The sequence below is a fragment of the Rutidosis leptorrhynchoides genome, chromosome 6 (genome assembly GCF_046630445.1).
Source record: "Rutidosis leptorrhynchoides isolate AG116_Rl617_1_P2 chromosome 6, CSIRO_AGI_Rlap_v1, whole genome shotgun sequence".
Lineage (NCBI taxonomy): Eukaryota > Viridiplantae > Streptophyta > Magnoliopsida > Asterales > Asteraceae > Rutidosis > Rutidosis leptorrhynchoides.
In genome coordinates this window covers 56,522,971-56,535,568 of record NC_092338.1, presented here as the reverse complement: position 1 = coordinate 56,535,568, position 12,598 = coordinate 56,522,971, and the positions used below count along the sequence as shown (strand labels likewise).

General features: G+C 35.5%; 1 protein-coding gene across 1 annotated transcript; it reads left to right on the top strand.

Annotated features, from left to right (window-relative positions):
• Positions 1–1,000: 1,000 nt before the first annotated feature.
• Positions 1,001–1,665, top strand: LOC139855791 (uncharacterized). Its single transcript, XM_071845036.1, has one exon. The coding sequence runs from the start codon at positions 1,084–1,086 to the stop codon at positions 1,495–1,497; it is 414 nt and encodes a 137-aa protein (XP_071701137.1). The 5' UTR covers positions 1,001–1,083; the 3' UTR covers positions 1,498–1,665.
• Positions 1,666–12,598: the final 10,933 nt, after the last annotated feature.

Sequence of the window (12,598 nt, the reverse complement as noted above, 5' to 3'; positions counted from 1 at the left end):
GGTCTTGAGTTCGGCTTGGTCTCTTTCAGCCTAAATGTAGGTTAGACATACAACAACATTTAGAGTGTGTTTGATAAAACTGAATGATTAAACGCTGAATGGTTCATAATCTGATTGATTCAAAGGTTCTGAATGATAATAACCTGTTTGATAATCATTGAGATCGAATAATGTGAATGATGTAAAATCACATTATTAACTTTTGGCATGAATAAAAAATACATTATAGTTGTTTAATAAGTGTTCTTGATATGATTCAAAGAAAATATTACATAAAATTTAAATTTAGGTGTTTAATGGTTAAAGGAGAATTTCTGCTCTGAATGGTTCAACACTTATTTGTTGAACTATTCAACATCATTTGTTGTTGAACTATTCAACATCATTTGACATTCAGAGATCAGAAACAAATGCACAGAAAGCTGAATGGTTCATCGTTTAGTGTTAAACTATTTAATTAAGAGATAAACAAACACACCCTCTTATGGAGGTAGAGAGTAGAGGTTGTGCCAAAAAAAATCTGATGAAGGCAATGCAGAAAATCAACTTTTTGAACTTTTTTTTTTCTTTCTTTTTTTAGTTTTTTAGTTTTTTTTTTTAAAAAAAAACTAAAACATCAGTCCTTCATATTCTACCAAACAATACTTACCGTTTTCAGGATTAAAATGACCCTGTTACAAATTAGTACTGAATTAATTTTTCTTTAGCAATGGTCAATGTATTAAGAACAAAGGCACTAAAGATTACGTGTTTAGTATTCATTACGAAAACCAGTGAAAATATAGTGGGATGAATTCAATCAAGTGGGTCGGCTGACACTTGTTATAAACTTGTTAATCCTGAAAAAGAAGGGTAAACTCAGCCACAAGAATTTTGACTTTTGATAGTCAACTCGCCACCTCAAAAACTCCACTTTCACTCATTACGTGTCCATTCCACCATGCAAAACTACTATAAATACATGAACAATCTTCACATTCAAATCATATCCACAAACCACAGTACATATTTTATATTTATAACATTCTTTGACTATCAAAAGTCAACCTATATTGTGCATATACTACACTTGTTACAAACATAATGGCATCTATGAATTTCCTACTACTACTTCTAGTCCTGCTATTAGTTGCATCGTCGGCCATTTTAGGTGTTGAGGGACGAATTGCACGTAAGGATTTAGGTGTAGATCTTGGAGGAATTAATGTCGGGGTTGGTGTTGGGATTGGTTTAGGAGGTAGTGGAAGCGGTTCTGGAGCCGGTGCTGGATCTGGATCCGGGTCAGGATCCAGGTCCAGCTCCTCGTCCTCTTCAAGCTCATCGAGCTCGAGCAACAGTGGCTCTGGAGGAGGTGAGTCTGAAGCAGGATCGTCTGCAGGATCTTACGCAGGGTCTCGTGCGGGATCTAGAAACGGGGGTAGCGGTTCCGAAGCAGGTTCGTCTGCCGGATCTTCTGCAGGATCTCGTGCTAGATCAGGACATCGAGGTGGAGATTAAATGAAAGCGTAACATATGATCTTAGGTATAATTACGTCAACGTATTTGTAACGTGTAATGGTATAAATAAATAAATAAATGGTGATACTACCTCTTTGTACGTACGTAAATTAGATGTAATGTTGCATTTGTTTAGGTAATAATACGTTGATCGGTTTGACAGTTTTATTTAACTGATATATATTAAAATATATTTCTCATTATAATGTACAGTATACACAGCTTACTAAATGAAGAGAGAACGCATATCAATTATATATATAGTACTACTATATACTCCCTATATAACTGATATACGTTCAGCGTTCTGTCTTTCTTCATTTAGTAAGCAAACACTTAAACCATCACTGTCTAACCTTTTTTCACATTAATAATAATAATGAATTGGATGAACTGTGTAACCTTGAATAATCAAATATTTCTTATGTAATTCGGATACATGACTAATGTTATATTTCTTAAAACATCACTGTTTAACCTTTTATTTACTCTCATGCCCTCTTTACTACAATGAGTAATCAAGACAAGATGTTTTATGTTAACTCTTTATAGCTAACAACTTAATCTTGAGGTTGCAACAAGCTGAGGATAAATGAGCAGAAGTGAAATTAGTAATTTAAGGACATCAACAAACAAATGAGGAGGACCGTGTTTGCAAATTTAACAAGAGATGTTGCTGCAAGCTCTGCAATTAAGTTTAGGTGAAATTACTTGATAGATGTTGCTGACAATGTTAATTAGGATACTTGCAGAATTAAGTTGATATGTCTGAACAAAGCTTTGACCCAATGAAACATTTGGGCATATCAGACACATATTTTGAATAAGAATGATCAGTATAACAAGTATTGCAGGCCTTCGAAGTATTAGAAAATGCAAATATTGCCACTTTTTAAAACTTGAAAAATGCAGAAACTCTACAATAATCAATGCAAAATACTGCTACTATTATAAAACTTGAAAAATCAAATAACTTGAAGATTTCAGCCAGTATAAAAAGTGTTGTAGCCGGCCATCATTTCAAATCACGTGTCATTATTTACAAGATAAACAAAGAAAGATGATCGCTCTCTTTGTTGATATTTCCATAAGCTTATATATTGTACGTTTCTTTCTATCAGTTTCTAATGTGACACTACTTTGTATTTCCTTAATCGATTATCTCCAACAAACATGACCCTGTTACACATTGTTATTTATTTTTTTAGCAATGTTTAATGTATTACGAACACAAGCACTAATTACGTGTTAGTAGTATTCATTTTGATAACAAAAACAAAAAAAAAAAAAAAAAAAAAAACAATGAAGATAAAGCGTGATGAAAATATGAAATCAATCAAGTGGGTCGGTTGACGCATGTTATAAACTCTTAATCCTGAAAAGGATGGGTAAAAAAAATCAGCCACAAGAAATTTGACTTTTGATAGTCAACTCCCCACTCAAAAACATCACTTTCACCCATTACGTCTCAATTCCACCATGCAAAACTACTATAAATACATGAACCATCTTCACATTCAAATCATATCCACAAACATCAATACATCTTGACAACATACTTTGACCATCAAAAGTCAAACCACATCACATCGTGCATATACAGATATACTACAATTGTTATAAGTATAATGGCATTGAAGAGGCTATTACTACTACTTTTAGTGCTGCTCGTTGCTTCATCGGCCTTTTTAAGTGTCGAGGGACGAATTGCACGTAAGGTTTTAGCTGTAAATCTTGGAGGAGCTGCGCCCGAGTTTGGGGCAGGACTTGGGGTTGGTGCAGGAGGTAGTACTGGAAGTGGTTCCGGGTCGGGAACCGGGTCCAACTCCTCGTCCCCTTAAAGCTCATCGACTCGAGAAACAGTGGCTCTGAAGGGGTCTCGTGCTGGATTAGGACATCGAGGTGGCAATTAAATTAAAGCAAAACATGTGATGTTTAGGTACTACCGTATTATGTCACCGTAATTGTAACTAGTTATGGTATAAATAAACAAATGTTGATGCTAAATGCAATTTGCACAAAAGTTCTTTCTTCTGTGATATGAAAGTGTGCATGTGGAAGGAAGTCATGACTTAAACACGAATTCAAAGATCTAGAAATGACACGGAAACATCACAGCTAGAAAGAAGCATATATCTTGGCCTTTCCTTTCTAAAAAGAAATTATATATATAATATAGAAGTATCAAGATTCTACATGATTGGTTGATCAGAGTATAAATCAGGAACAGATTTTAGTTTATTTGCGGATTAGTAGACATTGGGTGCGGTGTTTTCAAAATGATTAAACGTTGAATGATTTATAATATGAATGATTCGAAAGTTTTGAATGAAGGTGATTCTGAATGACAATAAACTATTTGATAATCTTTATTAATCAACAATATCAATGAGGTAAATTATCTTATTAACCTTTAAACAATAAACTATTTGATAATCTTTATTAATCAACAATATCAATGAGGTAAATTATCTTATTAACCTTTAAAATGAATAAAGGCTTTAATATACTTGTCCATTGATGTTTTAAATGGTGGAATGGACATTAACCATCGTTGTTTGAATGAAGAAATATGTCATGGTTGAGACTGGTATATGTAATAGTGTAACTGTCCGCGCTAGCTCGTAGTAGATATTATCCACTTTGACATCCGGCTTACTTATCATTCAGTCATTCACAGTCTCATGGTAGGAGAGGTATCCACACCCTCCCTTATAAAGGGTGTTTCATTCTCCTCCCCCACCGATGTGGGACGAGTATTACAAATGGTCATGTGACGAGAAGGAAATGGAAAGAATAACTGATGTGACGCTGATGTGGCGGCGTGTGATGACAGAAAGAATGCCATGATTGGAAGTGGTTTTACAACCCATTAATGATTATATTTCGGACTTGGGTGATAAATCTTAGTTTTGTTTTAGCCAGATGTCTAATTTAGAGTGAAAATTGAATGAACTAGATTGTCATATTAATGTGTTTGTGTAGGATTAATGTCTTTAGCTGGAGCAGCCTTACCGTGTTGTCAAGCACATCTATACTGGCTTGATTATTTTTCTTTTGACAATGTTGCCGGATGGGTAAGCTTAACTCATTAAATTATGAAGAAGGTGAGTAAAGTTCAAATGTGGAGAATTAGGAACATTAACAAGAATTGGAGATAGAATGGGAAATTAGATCTAAATTAATATAGAGTAACCGATTTCTAATTAATATAAATAAAAATCAAAGAGCTAATAGTTTGGTGATATCGAGGTCACCCTTACACAGTGTTGTAAATCTCCTTATTTCTCCCCGAGATCTCTCTGAGATCTCTTTTTTGGAAGGCCGCCGAGACGAGATGTCCATGTCCCGAGATTTCTTACTCAACGGGGTCAAACTAGGTAAAATCCACGATTTCTCGAAATTTCTCGCTCATTTCTCAAATTTTCTCATAAGATCTCGTAATTTTTCAGATTTTCTCGCTCATTTCTTGGATTTTCTTGTAAAATCTTATAGAAATGTATATAAATATACATATATTGATTTATTTGTATATATTTATATTATAAAAACTACAAAGTCAACGTAAGTCAACATTCGAGATCTCCCCGAGATTTTTTCGAGATGCCGAGATCTCCCAAAAAATGTTCAAACGAGATCTCCCCGAGATCCGAGATCTCCAACCTTGCCCTTACAATCTTGTGGTTGAAGGATTCGTGGTGTATATATTCATGTTTGTGATGCCCCGTACAAAACCATCGTGTACGAATCATCAACAACAGGATCATTACAAGGTCAAATATTATATGCGGTTTCAAAAGAAGTTTGCATTCATGAATAAAGGTGATGTCTTAACCAACATCAAATGTCTTACAACAAAAGTATGCTTCAATGAACAGAAGCAATTAGTAATAGTGCGTGACCCACTGGTCGTTACAAATCGTTGTTTCAAAAGGTAACATAGTTTGAATGCAAATAAAACGTTTCATGCGGTGACAACTCTAACAAGCGCATCAGGTGTCTACAAAGCATGACTAGTACAACAGCGGAAGCAAGCAACCTTAAGCACCTGAGAAAAACATGCTTAAAACGTCAACACAAAGGTTGGTGAGCTATAGTTTAAGTATAACAGTAATGTAATGTAGGCCACGAGATTTCAGTGCTACAAAGAGCGTTTCAAAACAGTATGTAAAGTATATGTTTAACCGTGGGCACTTGGTAACTAACTTAACGTTTATCACCCCCTAAAAGTACACTTGGCGAGTGTGTATGTTTACGAAGTATTAAACACCCGTTAAATGCTAGCGCTACTAGCCCGAGTGGGGATGTCAAACCCTATGGATCCATATCTAAGATTCGCGCTTACCGGTTCAAAGACCGATGACTAAACGTTACCGAGCTAAGGGGAAAGTTTATGCCGTTGTATAACCCACACATATATAAAGTTTAAGTACTCGTGCCTAGTATGTAAAACGTAAAATGCGCATGTATTCTCAGTTCCCAAAATAGTTAAAGTAAAAAGGGATGCTATAACTCACAGTGGAAATGTAGTAGTAAAGTTGGTTCGGGAAAGTAAGCAAGTATGTAGGTCCGGAAAGTCCTCAACCTAAGTAAAAAGTTACTAAGTCAGTAAATCGTCCCAATAGGTTTAAATGTATGTAAATTAGGTCTTAAGTATCATCATCATTCATCATCAAACAAAAGGTATAAAGTAAGTTTCATTCTAGAAAAGAGTTTAAAACAAAGGCTGACTTCGATCAGTCGCCACGGCCTCTATACAAACTGAATTGAGGTGAGACCAGTGGTCATGGCTTCATATATAAGTCCTTTAGTTGCTATAAAAATTCCAGAACCAAACTCGTCTTCGTTTGACCGTGGCGACGGTTTAAGTGCGAGTAGGTCAGAATTTTCAGCACAACGTTAAAAGGACATAGTGACGTTCGGAGGGCCATAGATCCTAAACCGTAACTCGGATTAAGACGAGTCTTAAACGAAAAATTATCTACTAGAACAGAGCTAACTGAAAATACACTTTACAGTTGCCCAGGTATTCTGATCAGACCCGAAAAATAGTAGGTTTAGTGTTCTGGTGGGTTCTTGGTGCTCGATGCTCATCACGGTTCTCATCCTTGATGCATATAGCTTCAAGTGTACAACTCGTTGATGTGTTTGCATCATCTTTACCAAGTTTTGACCATCATAACACAAGTGTAAGTCTAAGATAAGTAACACAACTCAATTAAGTGTTGCAAGTAGTTTGATTTACCAAAGTTACATCAAGATCTTAGATCCGACACATACATGAACTCTAAAAGTAATATTAAGCTACAAACTTGAAAGTAAACTAAATAATCAAGATCTTAAGTTGTAGAACATAGTTCTTAGTTAGATCTTGAAGATCCAAGACCCAAAAGTCTAGATCTAAAGTTACTAAGTTAAATCCTAAGTCATAACACTTGAATCTTTACTTTAATGAAACCATAAGTTATGAAACTTAGATTTTCAACTAGTAAAGTGTATGTAAGCTTGTAAGCTCTTGTTTACAACAAAATAAGTAGACCATAAGTTATATAAACTTAGATCCAACATAACTATATAAAGTTATAACTAGAAAGTTATACTTCTATGTTCTTGAACTTATAAAGTTAACTTTTAGTTTCAAGAAATATGAGATCAAGATTAACTAGTAATACTTGACCAAACTAACAACATCACAACTTTAAAGTACATAAAATGAAGAAATAAGTTAAATCTACAAGTAACAAGTTCATGGTTGTTCATACTTTAAAGATTCAAGCCAAGACTTTGATCTTTAAGAAAGTAAACCTTAAGTTTACAAACATGAATACAAGTATGATTTTAACTCATGAACTTTCAATCTTTTTAAAACATTAAGTGTAGAACCATAAACTAGAAAGTTTAGGTTCTTGTATGTTCTTGTATGAACAAGATGATATGAAGAATAAACTAACAAGTTTGATTCTTAACTATTAGTAAGTAAACAACAAACAACTAGTAAGTTAAACAACAACAAAGAACAAGTATTAAAACAAGCAAATGATGATGATGATGTATGTATGGTTTCGATTTTTATGAAGAAAAAGAAGAGAAAAGTAAGCTTGTTACTTACAAGTCTTAAGAGAAAAATGAGAGAAGATGAGATGCAAGTAAGTGTGTGAGTGAGAGGTGAAGTAAACTAGTTAGTATGTATCACAAAAAAAAAAGAAAAGGGAACCTACCTTTTACCCATCAAAGCCGACGGCTCCATGGGGTGCCAAAAGAGGAGAATGCCCACTAGTCACTTGCATGTATTTGGCTCAAATTGGTAATAAGGTTAAATAGTGTGGGAAAGTGTTGTAAGGATACTTGTAACTAGTCTTTCATTCACCAACTAAGCTAGTTTAAGACTAAATGAAATACTTATAGCAAAATGGGCCCCTAATTAATCCATTAAGAGAGTAGGGTGGGCTTCTAAGTCCATTAATCATGAGTCCATTAATAAAAGACCAAGTATGTAACAAATTAAATAAATAAGCCCATGTAATTAACTAGTAACCTTAGTTAATTAAAAATGACTAATAATAATTAATCATGAATGTAAATAATATTCTAAAATATTATTCGCGAAAAGTACGTGCGTCACAAAGACAAGTCAGGCCATGAAATGTTAAATACGGTAACAAGTAACACGTATAAGAACACGTTTATCAAAACGCAAGCATTAATAATAAAAATTATTAATTAAACGTTGGAAAATCCAGGGTCGTTACATTACCCACCTGTTAAAGAAAATTTCATCTCAAAATTTTAAGCTGAGGTGGATGGAGGAGTCGGGAAAAGGTGAGGATACTTCTGCATCATTTGATCCTCTCATTCCCAGGTAAACTCAGGTCCTCGTTTGGCATTCCATAGTACTCGGACAATCGGAATCTTGTTGTGTTTCAAAGTTTTGACCTCACGGTCCATAATTTCAACAGGCTCTTCCACGAAGTGGAGTTTGTCGTCAATCGTAAGTTCCTCCAATGGTATGACATGTTTCGGTTCAGCAAGACACTTCTTCAAATTCGATACATGGAAGGTAGGATGAACTGAGCTCAATTGAGTTGGAAGATTCAGACGGTAAGCAACGGGTCCAACACGGTCCAAAATTTCGAAAGGACCAATGTATCGTGGGTTTAACTTTCCACGTTTTCCAAAACGGATCACACCTTTCCAAGGCACGACCTTCAACATTACACGGTCACCCACGTTGAATTTAAAGTCTTTACGTTTTAGGTCAGCATAACTCTTTTGACGATCACAGGCCGTCTTAAGTCTTGCTTGAATTTGGATAATCTTCTCAGTTGTTTCATGGACTATCTCGGGTCCAGTGATTTGCGTTTCGCCTACTTCGGCCCAACAAATAGGAGATCGGCACTTGCGGCCATACAACGCTTCAAAAGGTGCGGCATTAATACTCGAGTGATAACTGTTGTTGTAGGAGAATTCGGCTAGCGGCAAATGCCTTTCCCAGGCCTTTCCGAAATCAATAACACATGCACGCAACATGTCCTCTAAAGTCTGAATTATGCGTTCACTTTGTCCGTCGGTCTGCGGGTGATATGCAGTACTCATGTCGAGACGTGTCCCTAAGGCTTCTTGGAAAGAACGCCAAAATCTGGAAGCAAAACGGGGATCGCGATCTGAGATGATCGATAAAGGTACACCATGACGAGATACAACCTCTTTGATGTATAGTTGAGCGAGTCTCTCCATCGTATCCGTTTCCTTCATAGCTAGGAAGTGTGCAGATTTGGTAAGACGGTCAATGATAACCCAGATGGTATCGTATCCGCCCACCGTCTTTGGTAGCTTAGTAATGAAATCCATTGTTATCCTTTCCCACTTCCATTGCGGGATTTTCGGTTGTTGAAGTAACCCAGAAGGTCTCTGATGTTCGGCCTTAACCTTCGAACAAGTCAAACACTCACCAACATACGTTGTAACATTTTTCTTAAGATTCGGCCACCAATACTGTTCCTTAAGATCGTGGTACATTTTGCCCGCTCCGGGATGAATCGAATATCTAGACTTGTGGGCTTCATCTAGTATCGAAGTCCAGTCTTCTTAACCTCGAATCGAGAGACGAGAATGTTCAAGTATTCGTGAGATATATTCTCCTCCTTGAGAGCCTCATCTTAGGCTGCTTGGATCTGGCTATTGAGGTTCGAATGAATGGTGATGTTCAGTGCTCGGACACGAAGAGGTGCCATCTTCTCCTTTCGGCTCAAAGCGTCAGCTACAACATTGGCCTTGCCAGGGTGATAACGAAGTTCACAATCATAGTCATTCAGCGTCTCGATCCATCGATGCTGTCTCATATTTAGTTGCTTCTGATCAAATATGTGTTGGAGGCTTTTATGATCGGTGAAAATAGTGCTCTTAGTTCCATACAAATAGTGTCTCGACAATTTGAGCGCAAAGACAACGGCTCCAAGTTCAAGATCGTGCGCTGTGTAATTTCGCTCGTGAATCTTCAGTTTACGAGAGGCGTAAGCGATAACCTTTATTCGTTGCATCAGTACACAACCAAAACCACTTTTCAAAGCATCGCAATAAACGACGAAATCATCACTGCCTTCAGGAAGTGATAAGATAGGTGCGGTGGTTAACTTCTTCTTCAAGGTTTGAAATGCAGATTCCTGTTCGGGTTCCCAAATGAACTTCTTCCCTTTGTGAGTCAGCGCTGTCAAAGGACGCGCAATCAGAGAGAATCCTTCAATAAACCTTCGGTAGTAACCGGCTAGAACTAAAAATTGGAGAATATGCGTCGGAGTAGTGGGGGTTTCCCACTTGCTGATAGCTTCAATCTTGGTGGGATCAACTTTGATACCCTGGTCGCTCACAACATGACCCAGAAATTGGACTTCCTTCAACCAAAATTCACACTTGGAGAATTTCGCATAAAGTTGCTCTTGTCTCAAGAGTTCAAGCACTAATCGAAGATGTTGTGAAATGTCCCGTTCTTATTGATTAAAAACGTTCCATATTAATTGATTTCGTTGCGAGGTTTTGACCTCTATATGAGACGTTTTTCAAAGACTGCATTCATTTTAAAACAAACCATAACCTTTATTTCATCAATAAAGGTTTAAAAAGCTTTACGTAGATTATCAAATAATGATAATCTAAAATATCCCGTTTACACACGACCATTACATAATGGTTTACAATACAAATATGTTACAACAAAATAAGTTTCTTGAATGCAGTTTTTACACAATATCATACAAGCATGGACTCCAAATCTCGTCCTTATTTAAGTATGCGACAGCGGAAGCTCTTAATAATCACCTGAGAATAAACATGCTTAAAACGTCAACAAAAATGTTGGTGAGTTATAGGTTTAACCTATATATATCAAATCATAATAATAGACCACAAGATTTCATATTTCAATACACATCCCATACATAGAGATAAAAATCATTCATATGGTGAACACCTGGTAACCGACATTAACAAGATGCATATATAAGAACATCCCCATCATTCCGGGACACCCTTCGGATATGATATAAATTTCGAAGTACTAAGCATCCGGTACTTTGGATGGGGTTTGTTAGGCCCAATAGATCTATCTTTAGGATTCGCGTCAATTAGGGTGTCTGTTCCCTAATTCTTAGATTACCAGACTAAATAAAAAGGGCATATTCGATTTCGATAATTCAACCATAGAATGTAGTTTCACGTACTTGTGTCTATTTTGTAAATCATTTATAAAACCTGCATGTATTCTCATCCCAAAAATATTAGATTTTAAAAGTGGGACTATAACTCACTTTCACAGATTTTTACTTCGTCGAGAAGTAAGACTTGGCCACTGGTTGATTCACGAACCTATAACAATATATACATATATATCAAAGTATGTTCAAAATATATTTACAACACTTTTAATATATTTTGATGTTTTAAGTTTATTAAGTCAGCTGTCCTCGTTAGTAACCTACAACTATTTGTCCACAGTTAGATGTACAGAAATAAATCGATAAATATTATCTTGAATCAATCCACAACCCAGTGTATACGTATCTCAGTATTGATCACAACTCAAACTATATATATTTTGGAATCAACCTCAACCCTGTATAGCTAACTCCAACATTCACATATAGAGTGTCTATGGTTGTTCCGAAATATATATAGATGTGTCGACATGATAGGTCGAAACATTGTATACGTGTCTATGGTATCTCAAGATTACATAATATACAATACAAGTTGATTAAGTTATGGTTGGAATAGATTTGTTACCAATTTTCACGTAGCTAAAATGAGAAAAATTATCCAATCTTGTTTTACCCATAACTTCTTCATTTTAAATCCGTTTTGAGTGAATCAAATTGCTATGGTTTCATATTGAACTCTATTTTATGAATCTAAACAGAAAAAGTATAGGTTTATAGTCGGAAAAATAAGTTACAAGTCATTTTTGTAAAGGTAGTCATTTCAGTCGAAAGAACGACGTCTAGATGACCATTTTAGAAAACATACTTCCACTTTGAGTTTAACTATAATTTTTGGATAAAGTTTCATGTTCATAATAAAAATCATTTTCTCAGAATAACAACTTTTAAATCAAAGTTTATCATAGTTTTTAATTAACTAACCCAAAACAGCCCGCAGTGTAACTACGACGGCGTAAATCCGGTTTTACGGTGTTTTTCGTGTCTCCAGGTTTTAAATCATTAAGTTAGCATATCATATAGATATAGAACATGTGTTTAGTTGATTTTAATAGTCAAGTTAGAAGGATTAACTTTTGTTTGCGAACAAGTTTAGAATTAACTAAACTATGTTCTAGTGATTACAAGTTTAAACCTTCGAATAAGATAGCTTTATATGTATGAATCGAATGATGTTATGAACATCATTACTACCTTAAGTTCCTTGAATAAACCTACTGGAAAAGAGAAAAATGGATCTAGCTTCAACGGATCCTTGGATGGCTCGAAGTTCTTGAAGCAGAATCATGACACGAAAACAAGTTCAAGTAAGATCATCACTTGAAATAAGATTGTTATAGTTATAGAAATTGAACCAAAGTTTGAATATGATTATTACCTTGTATTAGAATGAT

Coding starts and splice junctions, on each gene's coding strand:
- LOC139855791 (XM_071845036.1), top strand. CDS start 1,084: ATGGCATCTATGAATTTCCTACTACTACTTCTAGTCCTGCTATTAGTT.